Source organism: Lissotriton helveticus, chromosome 4_1 (genome assembly GCF_964261635.1).
Source record: "Lissotriton helveticus chromosome 4_1, aLisHel1.1, whole genome shotgun sequence".
Classification (NCBI taxonomy): domain Eukaryota; kingdom Metazoa; phylum Chordata; class Amphibia; order Caudata; family Salamandridae; genus Lissotriton; species Lissotriton helveticus.
This window is the reverse complement of record NC_136063.1, coordinates 1,656,924,917-1,656,951,159: the sequence shown is the minus strand read 5'-3', so window position 1 is coordinate 1,656,951,159 and position 26,243 is coordinate 1,656,924,917. Positions and strand designations below refer to the sequence as shown.

At 41.7% G+C, this 26,243-nt stretch overlaps 1 protein-coding gene across 1 annotated transcript in view; it reads left to right on the top strand.

Annotated features, from left to right (window-relative positions):
- Positions 1-21,467, top strand: part of LOC144827640 (C-C chemokine receptor type 8-like) — a 43,266-nt gene extending 21,799 nt beyond the window's left edge. The window contains exon 2 of the mRNA XM_078685886.1: positions 18,196-21,467. Coding sequence (XP_078542012.1) covers positions 18,196-19,278 — 1,083 coding nt within the window. The 3' untranslated portion in view covers positions 19,279-21,467. The remainder of the gene's footprint in view (positions 1-18,195) is intronic.
- The last annotated feature ends 4,776 nt before the right edge of the window (positions 21,468-26,243 follow it).

Here is a 26,243-nt window from a genome sequence, read left to right as displayed (position 1 = left end):
TGAATTCCTGGACTTGGTCATTAAAAACACTAAGGGCATACTTAACGTAGAACTCTTCACAAAACCCACCGATAGAAATACCATGCTCCACCATAAAAGTAACCATCCACCGAGTCAAGTCAATAATATACCATTTGGTCAATTTTTGAGACTGAAAAGAAATTGTACAACACCCCAAGATTTTGAGAAACATGCCAACGTTCTTAAAACGAAATTCCTAGAGCGCGGGTACCCGAAAAGATTGATCAGACACTCATATAAGCGTGCCAAATATTTTAATCGTGAGAGTCTATTTCAACCAAAAGAAAAAGGAGAATCCACTAAACAGCCTATAATTTTTGTCACTAACTACAATCCAATTAGCAATAAACTTAAAAACATTATAAATAGAAATTGGCACCTAGTTACCGACAAAAACTAAAATAGATTACCTAAACCTATGTTTTCTTTTAGAAGAAATAGAACCATCAGAAATAACCTGGTTCACACATACAGGGAAACTAACCGAGCTATTCAACCATGTATTGACAATGCACCAATGCCTACAGGAACCTTTCCCTGTTCAGGTTGCACGAACTGTAAAAACATCATTCGAGGTAACCCTATTACTATCAAAGACATTGTTCTAAAACCAACGAGCTTCATGAATTGCAGAACATGTAGTGTAATTTATCTTATTAGTTGTCCCTGTAAACTAATATATATAGGAGAAACCTCAAGAGAAGTTCGAATAAGACTAAATGAGCACAGATCTGCGCTCCGAACGAACAGAGTAGGGGCCCCCCTCACGGAACACTGGAAGGCGGCCAAACACGATATCAATGATCTACGTTGGTGCTGCCTGGAGCATGTTACTTTGGGCACAAGAGGTGGTAACTTAACCCAAAAAAGAAAAAGACGTGAGCAATTTTATTTGTCTAAATGCAATAGTGTCCGTACAGGCCTTAACAGTAGAGAAGATTGGGAAAGGATAATCTAAAATAATGACCATACAACACCGGTATCATGTGATACTATAGCTGAGTTAAACAAAAACTTTTCTCATAATGGTAACCGGTTCTTATTTTTATTTTTATTTTTAATTCCATTACAAAACTTCAACTCAGATGCTTAATAGTTTTGCCGTATAATAACAACGGCTTTCCGGGATGATATAACACAAAAACATCATATGGTCTGGAAATGGTGAGTGAGAAGGACATCAGTTTTTTCCTTTTTCAACTGCCCTTCACAAGCTTTTGGTCTCCAGCTGACAGATAGAAAATGAATCGGCTTGAATTGTGTAGTATTTTATTTTGGCCGCTTTTGCTGGCAATCAACACGAGAGATCACGTGACAGCCTGCTCACCGAAATTATTTTCGGGGCGCACTAAATGTAAAAACATTATATCACTTAGCACCTGCAAACTGGATTGATATCAGCTATATATTGAGGGTGTTTATAATATGTCCTTTAAAAGGAGACAACACAAAGTAAGCTGCCTATATTGCTAGGCATTAATTCTTACAGATGCAGGTATGCTCACAAGACGAGTAGTCACGTGATCGCGTGTAAACTAATAGCAAATGACACGACTTAGAAAACGTGGGCGGTATTGTCATCGGTTATATAGACATTCTGTCTTCAAATAAACCAATCTCTAGCCAATATATAATAGACCGAGATGGATACATCGCGATGGAATAATTATCATCCTCTACCCGCGTTTTGTCTGTGTACAAAACGGGTAGTCACATGACAACGCGTCAGCCAATAGCAACTGACTAGACTAATCGTCCAATGAATGGCCTCGTACTATATAAACAGGTAAAACAGTGGTCGCTCGTTATCTCTATTCCTGATGAGACCCGAGGACGCGCTGACGTAGTAGGAGCAGGGAGGCCGAATTCAACGCCGAAGGTAAGCAAAGCATGATAGATAATTTTTCCTGCCGGACCAGCCTTCGTACAATAGTACGCTCCATATGGCAGTGTCGGCTTGCCGCTTTTAACCTACTATGATGCACGCCAGGTTTGCGCTCCTTTAAACCAGCTCGATGCACGACCTGCTGTAATAGCGTATCTAACTAGATTGAGGGGGTATTGGTAAATGAATAGACACGTACCCGTTCATGTTAAATGAACAGGATTTACCGGAGCTCTGGTTTTAGCACCAGCATCCTCGAGGGCGGTAAAAGTTAAACAGAGCGGAAGTGTAGCCTAATCAACATAAAATGCTAGTGATGTGTTCATAAAACTAATAGACCCCAATGCCAAAAATGCCTATTTTGAACAACACGGGTAATAAAACATAGGCCGCTTTAATATCAGTAACCTGTAACATAGGCAACAATTTTATAAAAATACGCTAATACCACTAGAAATTCTGTAACATATGAATATATATTAAAGAAACAGAGAGGCTGTTAGTATTAATTTTGCAATACGAAAGTAACAGTGGTTTATTTAAAAGAAAATATCCCATTTTTTGAATTATACATAGGCAGGATGATCCCCACCAAGGAATGAATGCCTAACCTGACACAGAAGCCCATTGAAAAGCTCGTGTTATCATTTAACTTCCAGATATTATAAACTGGGTAAGCATAAGTAATTACAGTGTGATGAGACAATTGACAATCACTCCTTTGATTACAATACAGTAAAAGAGGTGTATTTATTTGCAGTATAATTGAAGATACATATCGGTGGCTCCTACTACCAGAGCGATCCCTATTTTGAGAACAATATAAGGTAGGGTTGTGCTATAATAATTGGCTATACCTAATACTTGATGCTAACAGAGCACATACATTATTGATCGCCATTCTATCATCATCCACAGATATTGCTACAGTGATTGTCACAATTGAATAAATTGACAACATCTCCCGACCGGATTCTATAACCGGCCCCCGGTATTCCAAGATACATCTGGAATTCCCTCAGTCTTTAATAACACAGGTAACTTCACCCTCAGACATTTTAGACTAAATGTCTTGCCTTTGAAGAATGAGCCCAGTCAGATTTGACTGGTGGCTTGGTACTAGTGCCAGAATGATATTAGTGTCAAGATGTTATCTCTCTCTAGCAATACCAATAATGCTGATGGTCCACCTATGTGTGCAGTAAAATTCACCATACAATTCTAGTCAATGCTAAAGTGGTGTTCTAGTAAAGCGTTCTGTTTTTTAAAATTGTGAAGGCAAAAAAGTAATTTTCTGTTTCTTTTTAGAACTTGGTCCTGAAGAAGGTTGCCTATTATTAGCCTGTAACCGAAACGCCGCGTCGACCCTTGTTCGTTTTGAACTTTTTAATTGATGTTTTCTTTATGTGACTCTCAATGTTTTTAATGTAATGCTTAATGTACTTTATGTATATTTTTTAAACGATTTATCATTATTGTGTACAAAATGTTATTATTTGAATAAATGCATAAAGCATATATATTTTTATATACAACCACTTTTTTGGCTCTCCTTTAGATCTCTATTTGAAATATATGTGTCATAATGGTTTAAAACTGTAAATCTCAGGTGGATTGTCAATTATATCATTTGATCTATGTTCTGTAACGCAGCTTCCTGCATCATATACAATTTGTGTGATTGGTATTGCTAGACGTCCTTCAACTTGGTACTCTGATTTCGCTTTTTTAAAAAAAACAACAAAATCTAATGGCAAAACCTGTGGGACAATAATTGGTTTATGACATCAGATACAGTCATTCTGTGACCTTTTGTGCATTTGCTCCATCCAAGTCAGCTGACGGACTGCAGAAATGTGTGTCAATGTGCCGTGTGTATCTGCTTGTCGTTGTTTGTTGTTTTGCTGGTCTTCTTTGCTCTGGTTTGAATTGCCCGCTCATGCAGGCACTCGCAAAGTGATTTTCCCTGTTGTATTTCCAGCTCTTGTGACCCATGGCAGGGCAGGCACCAACATGTGGGAATTTCTGACCTGGCTGTGTTTTGTCACGTCTCCTGGCATTCCCAGCCATGTAATTAGCTTGTTTCACTGTCCGCACTCTCCAGTTTTCCATTTGTCTGTCATGTGCTGTTGCTCTGGCCTCTGCATGGGCTAGTGGCAGCATTTTCCCCAGTGTATAAAGTTATTTTAGTATTCAGGCGCAAAAGTCGACTGACTGATAGCCTCCGATGATGTGCAATAGCATTGCTTGGTAGTTGTCGAATCTATTAAATTCGCAGTATGCTCCCAATTTTCGTAGTCTGGTGGTGAATTTGTCATGGGACTCCTCTGGCAGTTGGCATGTTGTGTTGAATATATATCTCTCGAAGTCTACATTTCTTTGAGGGTCAAATTAGTAAGTGAGACACTTTTTCAGGCATTTACATGTTGATATTTGTTCCGGACAGAATGTTACAAGTAGGTCTTTACCCTCATCGCTCCCACGAGGTTTAAAAGCAGGTCTATGTTTGTTGGTCTGTGTTTTCTTTGCACAAGGCACGCATGTAGCATTCAAATTGCCTCATTCATCTCTCCCAGCGAATGCCTTTCACCTAGGAGTCCGAGAGGTAAAAGGGATGTGGCCTGTGGAAGATTGCATTTGCGGTGGTGCTTTCATTTCCCGCCTCCATCATGGTGGTAGTTGTGCTGGTCTGCCTCTCCGTATTATGCTTGTCTATGTTTATTTGTTCACTTTGTACTTCTATCTATCTCTTTTTTTCTTCTTTTTTATGGCCTTTTTGTGCTTCCCACTCTATTGCCTGACTTCAAGATGGCCACCGAGGTCTCTCAAGAGCGAGATTCACTGTTTCCTATTTTGCCTGACTCCAAGATGTCCACCTGTGCTTCTGCCCTTGCTGTTGGCTGACACACCTGACTCCAAGATGGCTACCAAGGTCTCACGAGATTTCAGCTTGACATGTTAGTGGTAGTCTCGGGTCTTTCTGCTTATATGGCCGGTAGTTGAGGTCACAACAGCATGCACCGCTTGTTGGTGGGTGGTTGCATGGTTGTTCTTACCGCCTTCTTCATGTTGTGGGACCGGGGTGGGCTCCCAACGTATCCTTTCTCTTCCTCTTTCAGGGCAGGAGAACCAGGGTGGGCTCCTGAATCTGTAATTCTTCCTGCAACCGAGGTGGGCTCCCAACGTACTTTTTTCAAGTGAGCGGACCATGGTGGGCTCCTGGCACTGTTTCGTTCTTCTGTCCCCACCAGGCACACGCGCCTGGTGGGGATTTGCTAAACCCACCTTCGTGTCACCAGATGTCGTGTCTTGTGTCTACCCCGGACCCCAGTGAGTACAACAGGACACAGATAGGGTTCATTGATTCATTTATTTACTTTATTCATTGCTGTGCTCGCAGGCACGTCATGCTCCTTGCCCCATCTCCTCTTACTGCCCCATCCCCCTTCCCTGAGCGGAAGTGGTATCCGGTGGATGGCCCCTCCCTTCACCTTTGTGCAGGTTCCTAGTGACCTCTGCACATTGCTACGACAGAGAGAAGATCATCACTGAGGCCTGACTGTCACATATAGCTTGAAACTTCAATTTGCAATTATTATAGATGTTTACAGTGACAATGGAGTGGTTCGTTTTTTACAAAGCGAAAACCATTTAGCAGTTTTCAGCATACCTGTAGTCAAAGAAGGGTTACTTTGAGAGATTCTTCCAATCAATATGATTAAAAAATTGCTCAAATCATCAGTATATGCAAATTCCTTATATCAGTAAAAGATAATTGCTAAATGTTAGGCTCTTCATTAGAAATTTTTAAAGGTGGCATAATAAAATGATGACATGTTTTACTGGGGCCTCTGTATGTAACACAAGGATGTAAGCCACCTTTTTGCTAAATATCAAGTTTCTTTTAGACAAGGGCAAATAATATAGACATGTTCGATGAACATTAATGAGAAACGTTAAAAGAATAATTGCCATTGTTAAAAAGGCATACTAAACATCCCAATATGTTGGCCGTTACTGATATTTTTAATACCCCAGGCTTTTACAAATATTGAAAATCTGAAGCATTAATGGTGTTAGCTCAACTACTGAAAATAAAGATACATCTGAGTTATTCTTTGGGAAATAAAATTCATAAACAAAAAATATGCATTAAAAAATCATATATGATCAAAAGAACATATAAGCAGAATTTCAAGCACAGCATCTGTGAAGGAGAGCAAGGAGGGACAAGGTATATTTCGTTTTTTTTTTTAAATAGGGAGTTATCCATGTCGTCATTAACATTATGATTTTCTACACAAAATGGGTGAAGTCTACATTTCACTTTAAGGCACAGAGATTAAGCTTCTTCAAATTAAACAGGTAACAAGAACATACACAGTAGTGCTCTCGATAGGTCTAAAATGAATATTTTAAAAGTGCCTTGAGGGTGTCTTGTAAGCTGCCATCCAACATAAAGGCTTTAGAAGCTTTAGCAATGTAGGTGGTGTGTGCTCTGAACTCACCTAAAACGACATCAGAAGTTTGAATGACTGAGTGCCTTCACAGGCCTGGGTTGATCCTTGAACCACTCAAAACAGGTTTCTGAATGAGATCAACAACATAGAGGAGGTTCTAGGAGATCTCTTCCCATAACTCTGAAAGCATTGGACAGCACAAATGGTTGGGTTTTCAACGGAAAAGCTGGGGTATTAAATGACAGATGAGAGAGTTTAGGTATGCCTGCTGAAGTGAAGTGAAGTATCTAGCCATAATCTCTAAAGTGGACATATCTAAGACCTTGCAATTGGAAAAGAGGCAAAGTAAATGTTTTGTTATGTCACCAGATAGAGTAGGGCATAAGAGGAAAAGAAGACAGGATACATGGATAAAGTGGGAATGGGACAATGAATAATAGGGAATCCCATCACCAGAATTACAACTCCCAGAGTCATACATGGATCCCCATCCTGAGGTGGGATGTTTCCCATGGGTGCACTTCCAGGTTGTTAGTGGCAGACAGCATGTAGGCACTTATAAGAAATGGGGCTAGTTGTCTGGCAACATCAGCTGTTTTTACTCTCTTGACACTCACTATTATTTGCATCCAGCTATTCAGCACCCCCGTCTTTATTTTTTCCTTATTTGGTTTTCTTGGGTTCTTTGTGTTTCTTTAATCTTTGACTCCATTGTGACTTTTAGATGTCAGTTATATTTCCTCTACCAGGTTCCATCTTTACCTGTGCTGCAGTGACATTCCATCCTTGTTTCATACCTGAGCAGTCCTCCTGGTATGCCCAGGGACTAGTTACAACTTAATTGCTGCTTGTACCAGGTAGGTCCATATAGATACCCTCAGTGTATGTTTTCTGTTTCCCTCTGGCATGGCCCCTTCAGTGATGTGTGTTTCCTCAACCATAGATGGATGCCTTGTCAGATCTCATTTATGATTCAAGGCCTTATGCTGTGTGTAAGTCTGGATATTGCATGAGCCATGCAGGAGCCAAACACTTCTCTCTCCTTACCCAAATTCCTATTAAGCAAGGGTCCTTATTAAAGACATCTATTACCTTAATAGAGGGATACGTGAAGCACTGAGGCTTAGAATGACAAATTAGCCTTGATACCCCCTCAGCAGAGCTCAGAGGTTATGCCAGGTTGCTAGATCAAACGTAATGGAGTCTGAGGCCAATCCGCTGTAGGCAGTGGCACGTGCTATAACCAAGATTCTGGAAGACCTTGAAGCCACTCAATGAGAGCATTCCTTTTGATTTGAAAGATTAAATCAGGTGATTAATTCCCCCAATTATCTCTTTTAAAGTTAAGAACTACTATAAATATTCCCTAGTTTTAGGGTGGATATTGTCTGGAATTCCTGTAACAAATACGGTCAGGACCCAAGTTGGTGAGTGGCACATACCCTTCAAGTGGCTACACCCAAGAACCACTGAATTAAACAGCTTTGTAGAGGTAGAGAGGCAGAATGTAGGGCTGAAAGAAATTCTCAATTAACGTTTCCTGTAGTGATGTGATCCAAAACACATTCTACGGTTTTTGTATTTATTTATTTTGGGCACTGCATTCTACCTCTACTATAAATATTCCCTAAACAATACCCGTAATGCCTTTAGTGCTGGAGTAAATTATTCCATGAGGGGTCTTCCTCTCATGCCACTTTCAGCCACACTGATTCTAGCTCCTTTGAAAATGTTTTCCAATGAATCACATTTTTAACCCTTAACAAAATAGTGTGATCAGCATTTTCTAGAGAAGCCACAAAAGTGTGTCTCCTACCAAGCAAGTGGGAACCTAAAAATGTCCTCATTTTTCAAGTGTTCATTGTCGGGTATCGATTGAAGCAGGCAAACTTAATCAAGTTCTTTTTTCAGCTAGTAGGGGAAGTTGGTAACCTTGTTGCGTATAGATGTCTAGGTGAGGTCTGGGTCAGTTTATATGGGTAGTCTTAAAATCAGCTCCTGGAATGTTAATGGCCTGCGCACTAAGTCAAGAGCTAAAAAAATCATGCAGTACTTGCGGGACTCAGATGCGCAGGTCATTATACTCCAGGAGACCCACTTGACCCAGTCTGAATCACTGGCCTTAGTTAAGAGGTATAGGTGGATTGATTTTGCGGTATCCACATCCCAAGCTGTGAATATTAGAGGTGTGTCTATCATCTTTAAGAAACAATTAAAAGCTAGATTAGTTGTTCAGTTGGTTGATCCAGGTGGCAGATGGGTCATTACCACTGTCATTATAGCCGGTGTACAACTCACAATTTTGGGTTATTATGGGCCTAACTTAGATGACCCCTCTATCTTAGAGACTATATCTCTTCACCCACTCTCCTTCCCTGAACCGATAATTTGGGCGGGGGACTTCAATCTAGTATTAAATCCGCTATTAGATAAAACTCCTAATAGTCGCCCCCTTACCTGCTCCAAATCTAGAGCCTTTTTGTTGAACTCCATGAAACAATATGGATATGTTGACATCTGGAGAGTAAGGTCAGGATCCCAACAGGGCATCTCCTTTCGGAATTAGAAATACCACCACCAGTCCAGAATTGATTTTGTATTAATTAGTCATAGACTGGTGGACTCTGTTAAGAGTACAATGTATCTTCCACTACATCTCTCTGATCACTCTGCGGTGTTTATGGTTCTGGTGGGGTTTTCTAACGTTTCCCTTAGAAGTTGGTCTTTCGACCGCTCTCTACTCACACACCCTGATGATATCTCTTTTCTCAAAACTGAAGTTCAAAGTTTTATGAGCATAAAGATTGGTTCGGCGACACCTGGGGTTGTGTGGGACTCTTTTAAGGCCTTTTTAAGGGGTCTTATAACTGGTAAGGCTTCTTACCGGCTGAAACAGTATGTTGCCTCCATTGAAGCAGATATTACTAAAGCGCAGCTAAATTTTGATACTAATGCTGCCTCCACTGACTCGACCTCAGAATCTCTTCATAATAAACTAGTTTTGAAGGGAAATTTGAGCGCAGTTTTGGATAAGAGGGTTCACCAAAAATGGGAAGCTAGTAAAATAGCCCATTTTCAGTATGGCGAGGGGGCAGGGAAGCTACTGGCCTGGAAGGCTAAAACAGACAAAGCCCATAACATCATTGAGTCAATTAATGTCAGTAACACTATATTTTCCTCCGATGAGGATATTAGGCGACTCTTTAGAGAGTTCTTTCAAGAAATATACCACAACGATAATAAGATCAATCCTGAGCACATTAAGTGCTGGTTGAGTGGAATTTGCCTCCCGGCCCTTTCTGCAGAGCAACGCACATTTCTTGATAGTGATATCTCAGAAGAAGAGGTTAGGATGGCCATCCGAAATGGTAAGAAAGGGAAGGCAGCAGGGCCCAATGTGCTTCCAGCAGAAATGTTTAAAGCTTTAGAACAAGAACTAAGTACCCCACTTACCATTTTATTTAATCATATCCTACTGGATGGCCACCGACCCCCCTCTTTCATGGGACAGTGCATCAATTACCCTCATTTTGAAACCCAGAAAGCCAGCCTCCAGTTGTGGTTCATATAGACCTATCTCAATCTTAAATGTAGATTATAAAATCTTCGCTACAGTACTTGCAAGGAGACTGACTGGCCCCCGACCTCCTACATTACGATCAGAAGGGGTTTGTAAAGGGACGCCACCTGTATGAACTGACGTATGACCTAATAGGTGCCATTGATATGGCTTCAGCGGAATCTCTTCCCTTAGCAGCACTAACGTTGGATGCCACCAAGGCCTTGGACAGGGTAAATTGGTTATACCTGTTGGAGGCCTTGGCCAAGTTCAACATCGGAGAAGGTTTTCGGCGTGCGGTCAGCCTACTGTACCAGAGCCCTACAGCTTGTGTTCTGGTTAACGGTGCACTATCAGACCCCTTTAACATCAAAAGGGGGACGCGACAGGGTTGCCCGCTCTCCCCTCTCCTATTTGATTTATATATAGAGCCCTTCGCTCAACGCTTGAGGGATGATAATAATATTAAACCTTTTATCTATAGGGGTTGGGAGAGGAAAGTGGCCCTGTACGCCAATGATATGCATATCTTCACTTCTGAGGCTCATACTGCACTTCCTGCTGTACTTAACGCTGCTCTGGAATTTGGGGAAGTTTCCGGATACGAGGTTAATGCCTCGAAAACTGAGATAATTGTCTGGAACGATGACGACTGTAATATTAGCATTCATCCTGGGTCTATCATGCGTTATCTGGGCCTCAACATTGTGAAGGATATTAATCAAATAGTTACAACTAACTTCTCAGCTGTTGCAAAGGTCTGCCGCAAACTTATCCGACCATGGGCACAACTTCCTCTATCACTGATAGGAAGAGTCAATTTGATCAAAATGACTATCCTACCTAAAGTTTCTTTTTTATTTAATACTATTCCTTTGCATTTTGATTCTTCACTGTTAACGAAACTACAGGCAGAAATTACTTCTTTTATTTGGGATAAGCGTCTCCCTAGAATAGCGTGGAAGAAACTTAGGAGGTGTAGAGAGAAGGATGGGTTGGTAGTCCCGGACCTGCAGATGTATGCATGGGCTTTCCAGCTGTCTCATGCTCTTAAAGATGCCTGTAGATCTCGGAGTTGGTTCTTTATTCTCTGCCTTGCTTAAAGTGGAAGGAGTTAGCGAGTCAGGCTTTTTGTTCAAATTTGGTAACCCCAAATTTTTTTAAGAAGATCAAATTGAAGATTTTGCAGGGCATGGCAAAAATTTGGGCCAAGTTAACGATGGTAATAAAATTGGTTTACTTCGGCAGTAGAACCTCTATGGGGTCTTCCTGAGCGTCCTGTTTGGTTGGGTGATAGCCTAGCTGCCTCATTAAAAGAAGCAGGGTTGGAAGTTTGGGGGGACCTATTCATTGAAGGGGACTTACTTTCATGGGAATGTTTAAGGAATAGGATCGGTCCCAATCTTTCAAGGTTCAAATATGTGCAAATTGCTAGTTGGGCCCATTCGTATGTCTCCCTGCCCACTAGACTAAATAGGTTCCCTATCGGAGGTCATAGCCAGTTAGTAGCTCTGCTACTAGACAAACCCCCTGCAAAGAAGGAGATATCCCTTTGGTATAACATGATCCTGGAAGAAGTTGATGGTGAATTTCTGTTACCGGAAGAACTTTGGGGTTATACGTGTGCTGATCGCAATGTACAGGATCTCTGGACTACCTCGTTTAGAACCTTGTGGGACATCGTAAAGACAGCTTGGTTGCGTAGGAACCATCTTTTTACGCTCCACAGAGCTTATTATTCTCCCCTTAGACTCGCAAAGTTCTCTCAAGGGAGCTCAGTGGCTTGTGCTAAGTGTGGGCTAGTTGCCGCATCTGATGTACATATGTTCTTTGAATGTCCCTGCTTGGCTTCCTTTTGGGATCCCATAAAAAACACACTGTCTGTAGCACTTGGCGTGCAAGTAGTCTTAGATCTCCCTCAGGTGATCTTTGGGATTTTGGATGGGGTTCAGGGTCAGGCAAAAAATCTACTATTTTATTCCATCTTACTTGCTAGAAGGGAGATTTGTAAAAAATGGAAAGACTCTTTACCACCATCTTTCATTGACTGGCAGATCTCAGTTTTACAAGTCACCAAACTCGACCTAGCAAGATCTGGCAATCTAGATAAAAGAGCATTCTGGCATTTGTTGGTTCGGGACTATTGAATTGGTCCGGGTTTTTTTTTTTTTTCCCCCGGTCCGATGATTACACATCTGTGGTTTACCCAACCCGTAAAGCCCTTTTCCGGCTGGAGATTCGGAAACGAATGGCTGTACTTCCCACTCGTACGTAACCTTTATTTTTTGATCTTCCTGGTTTCATTGGTGTTAATCCCTGTGGAAACGTCATATCTGAGGGATGTTGGTTGTCTGTCTCACCTTATCCCTGCCAGTTCTATAACTGTGACAGTTTTGTCGTATCCCGTCGGTGGTTACACTTGAAACCATGGTGGAAATGAGGACCAATAAATAAATAAGTAAATAAATAAAAAAAAATAAAAAAAATAAACGTAATTTAAAAAAAATATGTAAATTAATTACTAATTTGTATTAACTATTATTTCATAATAAATACTTATAAGCATTTTACTTTAGGTTGGAAAATGTGATTTATTTCAATATATATTGAAATTAATTAGATATGCAGATTAAAATTAAGCTAAAGTGCTTTAGACTTCCTATTTTCTTCACATTTAAAATGATTATATAATATTATTTCACATCAATATTTAACATAAAAATATTTGTGCTATTTTTTTTGAAAGGTCAATACATTTTTTTACTTTTCCCTAAACTTTACATTATGGAGATTTCTGCCCCAGTGGTGGAGACCTTTGTCTATGTGTAAAATGTTAATGGTTGCAACTTTACACTCAAAGTTTGTCTCCACCCCATTTCAAAGGGTATAGATATGTTCATCTACACTTACAGCAAATTTACACTAGGAAATGGTGAGTAGATAAAAATAATGCCACAAAGTGTAAGAGTAAAGTTACATGTGTAGGTTTATCCACGTGTAAATTAACCTGTGGCGTTTATTGAGAGCATCACTGATGGTCATCATTGTAGCACAAAGAGCTGGCCATGTCACGGACAGCCATGGACAGTCGTCACTGTAGCACGAAGATCCTAGTGGAACTCACGGATGGACATTGCTGGAGCTTCGCATTGCATTCACAGTGGACTGTGTACTCTATAGTGCAAATTGCAGATCTCACATTGCGGGTCATTGTCAGGCCTTTTTCAAGACATACGGTCAGTAAGCAACTTAAAACTATGAGTTGCCCTGGACACCCAGGTTTTAACAGTCTTGGTTTGCCTGAGATATGGGTGACTGCTTCTGTAGCCACGTTGCCACAGACACTTGTGGGCACCTAGTCAAATTGTGCATTTCAGAAGGACTCCAAGAAAATGAACAAGTCAGAAGGCAGAAACCTTCTAATGGTAGAGAAATGCCACAAACAGATGATAACCACAAAGTGAATCCCACAAGGCAGAAGGTAACAGGAGACACATAAACAAAAAATTCAGAAATGCTCTACAGGAACCACTGAAGGCAGCAGAAGCAAAACACACAGCCTTTTGGAACAGGAAGTGCCTCACTGGAAGGTACAAACACAATGATGGATTGTGAAGGTATACTCAAGGCAGGTGGAGGCGCCATCTTGTATTGGGGAATTTAATAACCTAAGACTCCTCACTAGAGGATTCTGGGAAGAAGTAGATCTAGGGAGAATATGGAGATGCTGACTTTAGTCTCTCAACCATCCTCTCCTTCCACCCTGCAGGAGAGGAATTGGCTCACAGGAAATTATACCTGTAGGCCTGCCACTGAGAAGTATGTTTACAGGAAAGGAGAAGTAGTGGCCCACTGGCCTCTCCCTCATTGCCCAGAGTGTATGCATCCCACTATCTTAGAACTAGGGAATACTACCTGATGGGACACCAGCATAACAGTGCCTGGCGGTCGCTGTAGCCTGAAGAGTTAAGTTCAGTGGAGCATTGCTCTGGCAGTCAGTGTTGGTGGCAAGATCTTGCCATGAATGGGCCCTTTGGTGGCCACGAAGAGCCCAAAACGCCAAGTTTTCTTTATTTCTTCAGGAAGGGGCTCCACTGATGCCACACCAAGGGTCTAGCACTTGAGGAACACATCTTAGCGATCAGGAACTCACTCCAGCAGAGGTCAACAGGACTCAGCTGTTCTAGTTGCAGGTCCACACAGCAGGTCAGCTAGAGACCTCTGGAGCCTGTTGTGTCCTGGTAGGAGGTTAATCAGCTAACCCCTAGAGTCACTTCAGCCTGGGATGAAGGGTGGAGTTTCCGTCTTCCTTCTCAGCAATCAGATCAGGCCCCAAGCAGCAATGCAGCAGGACATACTTATTATATAGGTTCCACAGGTCCAGGAATGCACTGGGGAGGGGGTCTGAGGGTCCCCTTTTTATTTATTTGTAATTCCCACTTTGAAGTGGAGAAACTTCAGGTGTCTGGAATTGTCCGCCTCCCTGCCCCAGTCTCATTCTGTCTGAGGGCAAAATAGACTTGTGTGAAGTCTAATTGCAAGTGTGGAAGGTGCCAGCTCCACCCCCTCCTCCTGCCAGGCAATGGCCCATCCTGCCAAAACCCAGATTCTCTATTGTATGGCTATTTAGGAGGAATACACGAAGGCTAACTGTCAATCAAATCTAGTCATGTGAGCCAGCAAGAGGCTACAGTCACTAAATCGTTAAGGCAAGAAAATGAAATGTCATCTTTCTAAAAGTGACATTTTCAGAATTGTGACTTTACAATTAAAGAGGGTTTTAAATGACAATTCCTCAGAAACCAAACATGACTTTCCCACCTGCTCCCAATCGTTATCACTTATTAAAAGCAATAAGGCAACCAATTGTTATCCTGTGATAAGCTAAATAAACTCTAAAATATAACCTGTACAGTTAGGCTTATCAAAAGATGCAATATGTAAAGTATTTGTAACACATGCACACAAAGTAACTCAATGAATACCTTGGATGAAGCAAAGTGTTAAGGTCGATACTTGAGGAATGTAGTTGAGGAGGCGCTACGTCATCTTTGATCTGTGGATGGAGGCGAGTATCAGCGACAATCTGAGTCGTTGATTGAAGCTTTGGTGTTGAACTCCTTTGCGATGCAGGTGCTGCGTCGATGTCGAGCCACCCTGTCCTTCGGCGTCGAGTCGCACCAGCTGTAGAATTGCTGTTGTTGCACTCCTGTGGAGTTGAAGGTGATGTGTCCATTCCGAATAACGCAAAGTCACCGCTGAGTCGATGTCGTTGCGAACCATTAACAAATGCATATTATTGTATATAGCTGCTGCACATTCTGTACAGACGTAATGGTCGACTTTTAAAGAATTATGGAAACCTTGTAAAAAATACTATCACAATTTAGCACTAATATTTGAGGTTACTGTTTTCACTGGGACACTACATATAGTGGTTTATATAGTGGTTTATTTAATTTTGGTTCATTCCTTGATATTGTATATACTGCTTCCTCCGTTCTATGCTATAAAATTGAATGTGATATAAATTCGATACCACATTTCATACCAATGATATTCAATCATTGGTATTGGTGGTTCTTTGCCTTCTGACAACACATATTATAGAAAGTATTAATATCAAAACAGATAATATCAGTTATCATTCCAAACATATAAAACATGAAAAAGCTACTCCTTTCTGATCAGTAATTACAGCTCAAAAGTGTATTAAGAAACTTCCAATGCTGGCCTATGAGAGGGGTAGGCCTCCCAGTAGTGTAGGCTGTTTGTCATTACCAAGACATGCAAAACATGGATGAACATGTCCTACCTTTTACTTATATGGTACCCTGACCTGAGGGTTACATAGGGCCTACCTCAGAGGTGACATATGTAATAAACGGGGAGTTTAAGGCTTGGCAAGTAAGTTTAAATGTTGTGTCGTAGTGGCAGTAAACTGCACACACAGGCACATCAGTGGCAGGCCTGAGACAGGTTTGAAAGGCTACTTCTATGGGTGTCACAATCAGTGCTGCAGCCCACTAGAAGCATTTGAAGTACAGGCCCTTTGTATATGGTATACCACCTTACAAGGGAGTTACTAGTACAACAAATATGCCAATCAGATATACACCAATATCATAATGTTTAGCGGAGAAGCAAATGCACTTTAGCACTGGTTAGCAGTGGTAAAGTGCTCAGAATCCTAAGGCCAACAAAATGAATTAGCAAAAATTTGAGAAAAAAGCTAAATGAATGGTAAAAGTCCACACTAAGGATGATAGTTGTTACAATGTTGAGCTGTGCTTGTTCTTTTCCTTGTTACACGGTTCTCTCTAGAAAAGGTTTGCGTATCAGGATGACAGACCTTCAGAATGCAGGACTGATTCCTTCTACACCATCAGAGACTGTTGGCCCAATTCCTAGCGAGCTCTCAGTGCCGTCCCCTGAACTCCTAACCTTCTTGGGGTGGTAGGTGATTTTTGCAACCTGGAACATGACACGCTTATCTCCAAGGGAATTGTGGAAACAGATCTTACCCCTTACGTAATTTACTCATGCATGCCCACAGTAAACACAAGAAGGATACAAATAACGTTTTCAATACATTTATTGAAACAATCGTAATCTTGCATATAAAGAAAGAGCTACAATTATTAGGCAGATAAAACAAAGCAAGGCAACCAGCATCATGAACATGGAAAAAAGAATAAACAATCCAACCATGGCAGTCTGATTTCTATATATTTCTACCTATCACTACCCCTACTCAGAGAGCATAATGGGTGTACCCTCTGCCCAATCACTGGACCAGGTAATCGGCCTGGAATAGGATTGGCAATCCCTCTCTGCAGGATGGAAGACAGCATCAGCAGAGCTGCATGTCGAACACAGGATTCGTTCTAGGACAGTCATGACTGGAGTGCTCTTCTCTGACCTTTGAAGGCCAGTATACCGTTTTATATAGTAAAAGCCACTGTGTTAGAGGTACAGCTCTGATGCAATGATACGTCTAGATGTTAGAAGCTGTCTCCGAATGGACTCTAGGATATCTTGTTCTGTGTCCCTAGCCTTGAATGAGAAAGGCTTTCTAAAAACAAGCAACATGTGCAGCTTCTTCTCAGAACAATATTGTGCAAGCAAAACATGTAAAAATAACATTACTTAAAAAATGTCTGCTAAAATGTGTGAAATGTAAAACTAAAATGGAGAACCAAAGTGAGCCCAGAAGACCTCATGACACCCTCTAGGTGGAAAATGTACTATTACAGTGCACATTGAACAGAATACAAAAGTAAGCTCTCTTTTGCAACTGTCACAAATGCCTGGTAGGAACACCATCCCTGCATTGCTTTAGAAAACAAAGACCTACCCACATGCTAGGTACAGATCAGTGCTTCAAATTCCTAATGCTGGCTTTAAAATAAACACCAAATCCAACAGACACAGCTCAACAATGCAAAATATTCTTCATTCCTTTTGATAACTGTACATGCAAATGAGCCAATGCATCCTGCAGGAGATGAAGCTTTCTTTACGACTTTACAGCTTCTCCATACAGCAGCAACGTGTGTTGTCTCCAAAGTCCTCACAGCTAACAGAATGTATATTAACTTTCAGCCAAGCTTCTTACCTATTAGAAACAACAGGCTCATATCAGACAGTGACACACATGTATTAGCCCAGTCCTTTCTTGGTATCTCAAGAAAAGAACGGGACAGAGGGGCAGTTTGCTTGCAGTAACTAAGATCTGCCCAGCCCATTATATATATCTCATGTTCTAAGTTGCCCTTTGTCTGATAAGAAACAGGAAGGTAGGTGTGCTAAAAGCCCACCCATAACCTCTGAAATGCTACAATCATATTTTAATAGGGGTCCAAACATATCTCTATCAGTGCACATCTTTGACATGGGTGGGGCTGCTGGAATGAGGGATTTGGGTATTGATAAAATAGATAGGCAGGAAGTTGAAAGGAATAATGAAAGGCGGCTTGAAGTAGCAGATTCAATGAGAGGGTACGAAGAAGGCATTTAAGAGCAGGAACAAACGTATGAAACATTGACATTAGGAATGAACGAGGGGAAGGAAGAAAACAAAACCAAATTTCTTTATAAGCACTGGAAAAACACCATCCCTGAGATTATATATAGAGCATTAAAACATGGTTATTCAAACTGTTCATGAAGTGTGTGAGTGTTTTTCATAGAACTTAAATCACACCTGTATTGCTTTGCATTTCATATATGGACATCTTAATAAATGAATTTTGCATTTGTTTGTACAGGCACTCACAGGGATCGACGTTTCAGGCCAACCAACAGATTCCCAGTACTGGACAGATTACTCGTTCTCTTTTGGAACAGCATGCAACAAAGAAAGTGTCAGGACATTCGGAGCAGTTTTCCTTCCTACTCTCTACATCCTTATATTTGTCTTTGGCCTGACGGGCAACTCTGTGGTCGTCTGGGTCCTGCTCATCTGCAAGAAGACGAAAAGCATGGCAGACGTGTGCCTGCTGAACCTCGCCATCTCGGACCTGCTCTTTGTTGTTTTTCTTCCCTTTCATGCTCACTATGCTATCGACCAGTGGATATTTGGAAATGTGATGTGCAAGCTCATGTTTGGGGTGTATTACATTGGCTTCTTCAGCAGCATCTTCTTCATAACCCTGGTCAGTCTGGACCGGTACTTGGCTGTGGTGCATGCAGTGTTTGCACTGAGAGTGAGAACAGCCACGTGGGGCCTTATCATGAGCACAATTGTCTGGGCAGCCAGCATCTCAGCTTCCCTGCCAATGCTTGTATTCTACCAGGTGGAGAGGGAGGACGGTTCCCTGGTCTGTGCTACTATTTATCCAGAGGAATCCGAAAAAGAATGGAAGCTCGCCATTAATTTTGAAATCAACATCTTGGGGTGGCTGATTCCTCTCACCGCTTTAATTTACTGCAACTGGCATATACTCAGAAACCTCCAAGGCAGTAAAAACAAACAAAAGGTGAAAGCCTGCCGGCTGATCCTCCTTGTTGTGTTGTTTTTCTTCCTCTTCTGGACTCCGTACAATGTGGTTGTATTTTTACTCAGCCTACAGGACCTACAGGTCCTAGACAATTGCAACATCATGAAAGGGCTGGACCAAGCCTTGCAGGTGACAGTGACCACATCACTCATCCACTGCTGCCTTAACCCAGTGATTTATGCCTTCGTAGGTGAGAAGTTCAAGAAATATCTTACCAACATGGGTCGCAAATACTTGGCTAATGTGCGCATTTGTAGGAAATGTGTTGCTTTTTCTGTTCTTTCCCGGGCAAGACTATCATCAGAAAGATCAACATCCTTGTACTCAACAACTCCTGACACAATTATTTAAAGGAAACTGATCTGAAACCAAAAAAAATGGATTGCACCTACTCACCGCTTGTAATTTATAAAAAAAAGAGACAGTTTAAGAAATAACCATGGATGAGGCTTCATAGATGGAAACTAGACATTCGTTTACTAAAATAGTAATTGTATTATGATTTATGCAAGTTAATGTATGGTACGTATTTTAAGCACTATAAGCCTGATGTGCAAAGTTGTGTTTTTAAATATGTAAATGATGTGGTTATGTCGCAGTTTCTATTGAAAATGCATTTTGTAAAATATATGTATACCTTTGTTGCAGTTTGAAGAATCAGTGTAAAATTCAGTGGACAGCTTGTATGACTTAACCTGATACGTCACGTTTCTGGGTAAATGCCTTCTGCAGCAGGGGTTTGCTGGACTTACAAACCGGAGTTTAGACCCATGAGAATTTGAAGCAAGGCCTGGCTATGAGCAGCATAAAGCCTCGCCACTTGCCAGGCCCAGCAGAGCACCCCAAGCTGACCATAGTGACTTGCTGTAGGCATGGCCTTGTGCTTGCACGGTCATGGGTTTACCGCATTGTGGAATACATGAGCTTGGAGGCTGCGTGCAGTAAATCATCAGAAATTCAATGACAAACTTTGTTAAAGATTAGTTATGGTTAAAACAGCTCAGCTCTTCACTCATTCACATTTGTTTGTAAAACAAGCCTCAGAAATCAGTGAAATAACACAGTTAAAGTAATGTTATGGTTCCGTTGCAACAACTAAGTGGACACGTTTGTGCTGCCGTTGTGTCCATTTTTGTGATGCAGCAGTGGCGTAAATAATGCGCAACGTTGCGCCATATTTACAAAGTGACACATCTAGGCAGATGCGTTGCTTTTTAAACCCCTGCGCCACATTATACCTGCGTCAGGTATAATGAATACAGGATAGGCGTTCCCCCGCAAGAAAACCTTGTAAATGTGGTTCAGTGAAATTTCACTGCACCACTTATAGGACGCCACTGCATCAAAACCTTACTCCTGCCTCATAGCAGGCGTAAGGGTGACACAGTGTAATAGGTATAGGCCTCCCGCATACATTGCTGAAGTTGCATCATGACACAACTCCAGCAATGTGTGAGTTTTACGCCAACTGATACGTCAGGATTCCTGGTGCATCTGTCAACCTTTGTGACATGGAGAGCCATACAGTGAATACGGCACATCCATGGTGTCGCAAGGAGGGTGAAGTGAAAAGTGTTGCATCGCTGTTTTGCCGCAGTGATGCAACACTTTTCCTAATCGGTCAAATGAAACAGTTATGGTACACTATGAACAGTGCGTCATGGGGGTGCAAATTATGCTTTGCATAGTTTAATATGAGGCACATTTTAGGAATTTATTGGTTTTGCACTAGAACTGTAATGTCACTTTAACTGTGTTTTTTCCAGTGAATTTCGGAGGTTTCGACAAGAGGATGGGTAAGTGTATAATATATAGTGTATTGTAATCGTGGGATTCTGGAGACGTCTATAAACCACAAAGCCTACACCACGTGGTTTATACGTGTCACAAGAAACACACAATGACGGCATGGAAATATATAACATGTTACTGGTAATGCAAGGGGTTTGAAAACAAACAAACTTCCCTTCGTTTTTTTAACCCTTTATCTAAAGAAGTAAGAGTTTTTTTGAAGCAGCAGCCAGCAAGGTTCATTTATTAATGCTCTCTGATTGCCATTATTTAGCATGCTTATGTTTTGCGTAGTTCCTTGGACAGATTATTGAAAGAAAATGTTACTTGAACCACAAAGACTTAGCCAAACCTGATAGAAGGGTTTGTGCAACAATTATTTCGATTTCTCTGGTTGAATTATTATCAATTATCAGACAATTAAATAGAATTCATATTTCAGGTTCAATTTAGGTTTTTTTTGTGCCTTGCTGTAAAGATTTTTACAATGGAGAATTTTAGAAAAGTGTTATGATGATAGCATGAAACATTGTGTGGTAACTGCATGACCTATTAATTGTATTTGCTTATATTCTTTATGATACGCCAAGAAAGAGCTATCATTTGATCTAATTTAAATACATTCATTTACTAATTATTCACCATGTTCAGCTGGTGTATCTTGATATATTTTTATCTTTTTCGTATGCTGCCATAACAGTTTATTAAAAACTTGCAAATAATATATTCTGAGGTTTTTTAGTCAATGATGTCACGGATTTGAATAAAGATTTTTTAATTCCATACACATATTGTAATTTATATTTATTCATAAAGATTCGCAGACTGATTGATCGGAAAAGATTAAGGGGAAAGATATTATTGGGGATTGGATTATACACAATGATTCCATATCCCACCTGTACATTGACATAAAATAACCTATTAAGGATATTACACACTGATGCCCTAGCACAGTATTACAAAGGACCACATAGGGTAAGTGGCAGGTAAAAGATTATGAATAGCAATCCAGCAGAGGTCACATCGACACCTTAACCCAATGCACACTCCAAAATCCACCCTCATGAGCATTCTATTGTATGACAACATCCCCAACATTCCAAGCATATTCCAACACATTTCACCTTTTCGAATAATTTCAAGGCATACAAGTTAATTATACATTAAAATAATCATACATGTGATAGACTAGCTATCTCAAAATCTGAAGAGAAGTTTCTGAAATCTTCTAATTTCTAGACAAAATCAAGCTATCACTCCCCATAACTAAGATGGGTTCTGCACAAGAATCCTTCACCCGCACATCCATAAAGGGATGGGCTTCCTTCAAAGAGATTATGCAGGCAAACCTGATAATTTTAGTCTCTGAGAACAGTTTTCCTCACACTTTGCAAAACTTATACAAGCTGAAATAGTGAAAGTTCCATTCTCTCCCTCTCTTCCATTCTCTGTCCATGTTACTGGTCCATGTTCAATTGCATTCAGTCTGAGCTTGTGAATTTCACCTGATCACACATGACCAGATGGCTGCGAAAGGCGCTTTGTTCTTGTTGGCGCTTTACTTACCTGAAATCTTTAAAATTGCATATCTCTGGTTCTGCGAATTGGACTTTTGTTGTTTTTGTCTCAAATAATTTATTGCCTTGTATTCTATTTTTCTAAATTGGTGTTGGATTTTACCTGTGGTGTTCTCACTTCATTACTGTTTGAAGTGCTGCATAATTACTTTACAATTGCCTCTAAGTTAAGCATGACTGTTTTAGTGCTTAGCTGCCAAAGGGTTAAACACAGGTTAAATTGGGGTTTGCTTGTATTTCAACCTGACAGAGATTGTGGTTGCTGCCTGAGTAGGGTTTCACGCTCCTCAATCAGTAACCCAATTTCCAATGCTGTAACACAGTTCCAGCCTGGGTGAACGCAATAAATATTCTCAACTGTCAGTCCTCCAGGTTGAGGAATGCTATATTATAGGACTTTATCCGCATACCAACCAAATGTTCACACTCACATTATTGCTTTACCAAAAGGAGCCCTTTATCAGCTCTTCCTATGGAGAATCAAGTGACTCGTACCCCCAGAAGATTCAGAATGCTCTAATGTCCGATATCTCTCTGTCTGCAAATCCCTCTCTTCAGAAAAGCAAGCATGCTAAAATACACTTTCTCAGGAAATGTACAGTAGATCTTGTAATCTATCCATCCAGCAAAAGGGACAACCCCTTTTTAAGACCTTTTACAGGAAGAATTGAAATGACTGTTTTGTGAACAACACTTTCATTTACCAATGGTGAGCAAGCACCGATAATTAATATTCAAGGACCTAAAAGGACTACAAACTCAGAGGAATGTAAAAGCTAGTAATTAGACTGATTATGAGCTATAGAAGCCCAAGACTCTGATTTTAAGTTTCTTGAAATCCAGGTGCTTTTTATTGCATTTGATAAATAACTATACCATTGGGTATATTATTGGGTGCAATAAACAGTACTGGAGAATAGCGTGCAGATTTTGGTGCTTACCTTAACAAAAATCTACATGGTATGGTTAATACCGTACACTTTCCCTGTTTGAACCAGTGCTTTATGGTTATCTTAAGCAATCCGCCAGGCAGAACCTACCTCTCCCATCAAGGGCAGGTGATTACACACACAGTATAACCTGTGCTCACCCTTGTGTAGCTTGGCACTGAGGTGTCAGGCTGACCACAGAGGTAATGTGTAAAGCATTAGAACTGCACTCACTCACGACAAGTACCTGGAACCTCGCAAAATGGGCTTTACACATGATGTATGTAACTAATGTTTACATTCAACACACACTTAATAATCAAGATAAAATTAATATTGTATACTTCTGGGTATAAATCACATTGGGAATTATTTCTAGCATAGGCCCAGCTGATTTCTATTGATGTCAGCAATATGCACTTGGGAAAGATACGATCTGACAACCCCCAGTAGCCTTATGCATTGCAATATGTAGTCCACCCCAGGCACACCCCAAAATGTATTATACGTCCACACCACACAGTTATAAGGTACACCCTGAGTCACAACAATATACAAAAATATGTACATAAACTGAATGAAACCACTTTTTAGCAGCACCCCAGGTTGAGCGCGTGAGGGCAAAACCAATGTCAAAGGTAATGCTTTTGTAGCAAGAAATCATGCATATGGCAAACTGCCGGCCAGTGTCGTGAATCGCAGGCAGTTCACATGCTGTCACACCCCACATACTCACTTCGCACCGCTACGCAGTGCCACGGCTATCAGGCAGGGTCGTACAGCACATGCTTGCACACATACGCAACCAGCACCCTAATGCAGTGCTACTGATACCCAGAAGGTCTGTTGGTAACACGTTGCAAACCTAATGGCCCCAAGCCTTCCTCCACCCTCCAATTCACCTGACTGTCATACACCCCAACTTATTGGAGGCACCCCGTTCTCCCCCCTGGCACTAGGCTGCATGCAACCGAGTCACTCTTAGTCAGGGGCCCAGGGAAGCAGGTGGGGGTAGGTGGTACGGTCAATTATGTGGGACTCGTAAAACTTGTTTTTCAGCCACTCAAGAAGTTCACCCACAGAATGCAGAGCAGGAACGTGCTGAGGGCAATAGTCGGTTACACCAAAGGGGTCCTCAAGGGCCAGCACAGGAGGGGGTCACGCAGCCACTTGACACGCTTCTGATCATTCTCTGAAGCGTTCCTCCAGCCAAGGCAATCACTCTCACCACTCAGGCCCTAGCCGGGCAAAACTACCTTCTTGCACCACTGTGTCATCGGGGAAGGCTGAGAGAGGAGAGGGCAGTTAGTCTGCCACACTGATGGCCAGAAAAGAACAATTGATGAATGAGGAATGAAACAGAGTAGGGGGGCATCTCGGATGGAAGAGACACCCCGGCAGGTACACGTTGATCAGAGTAACACCACGGCAATCTGGGCACAATGGCTGGTGCACAATGATACGTGTCACACCAGACCTTTCGGGTCACGCACAATGAAGAGTTGCAAAGTCAGTGCCTCTACGGAAATGAGGCACAATGTCCTGTGCATGGTGATCTCGTTCACACCAGACAATCCGGGCACCACATATGGTGCACAATGATATGAGTTGCACCAGGCCGTTCCGGTCACACACTCAAAGAGTTGCAATTCCATCCCTCCCTGGAAATTAAGCACAACATCCGGTGTACATTGATATTGGTCACACCAGGCAGTTCGGGTCACACACGCACAGGCTCAAGTTTAGTAATACCCCATTAGGTAGAATGAGGCACCACAACAACTACATCATCACCCAATAATCATGCAGTATGTGTGTCACACGAAAGAACTGCAGCACGATTGATGAAGCGGGTCCCTTTGGATCATGCAACAGGTGAATCTGCTCACTACCAACAAGACGCTTATGTGTGCTGAGGTCCCCATGATGCGGGTGCCACACTCCCTCGATGCGGCAATACTTCAGGTTTACGCATGAGGCGATCCGGTCTCCAAGCACAACTCTTAGTTTGATGCCCAGACTGTGCTCCCTGGTGGATTTCAGCTGGAGATGTGAACACTTGAGAGGGCACCACTCTGGAGGTGTCACAGGTAGAAGGTGTGGGTCCCTCGTAGGAGATATTGGATGCTCCTGAGACCTCCAAAGAGCAGGTTCTCCAGTCCCACATTCCTAAAAGCATATCTAACTCCTTGCCGTAGTGTGGCACCCATAGGTATATTAGTGTATTTTTGAAGTTGGGGGTGGTTCAAATGGTGTCCCTTTGAACCACGGATGTCTCCCCTAAATTTAAGTCCTGTCTGCCATGAGGCTATGGAATGCAGATTCCAATCTTTATTGGGGACAAAACCTCTCCCTCCATTCTCTCCATCTAGGCCTGCAAATGGCAGAGGTCTTTTGTTACCGTTGAATGCCCAGTGTGTTATAGCTGTAGCTGGGGAATGCCCAGATGTGCTCCCCCAACCTCCAGTGTGGACTGGAGGCAAGCACAAAGGCACACATTTTAGTAGTGGCATTTTCACACGAATCTGGAACCAGCCACCTTTACCATTGGAAAGGGGTTGTCACCTCAAATTAAATGACAGGAAACAAGATGAGGCTCCGTCATTGTAATCCATGATTACAGGCCACAGTACCACTCTACAATGGCATGCGGGAAATGTATTACTAAATGCCTTTGGTACCGGTGTGCCCACCAGCCCACAAGCTGGACACAGGTTTAAGTGCATCCTTGGTGCAACACACACCCCAGTCTGCAATGGCAGGCTGGTCGCGTATTTGGGAATACCAGCATTGCACACGCACACCAGTCTGCAATGGCAGAATAGCCACTTCTTTGAGAAATCTAGCTGTGCAACATGCACACCAGTCTACAAATGGAAGGCTGATTGAGTACTGGAAAATACCAGTGGTGCACATGCACACCAGTCTGCAATGGCAGGCTGGCCATGCATTAAAAGTTCTAAGGGTGCAACAAACACCAGAAAAGCACCACTTCTTAATTGGGGTGGGGATGGTG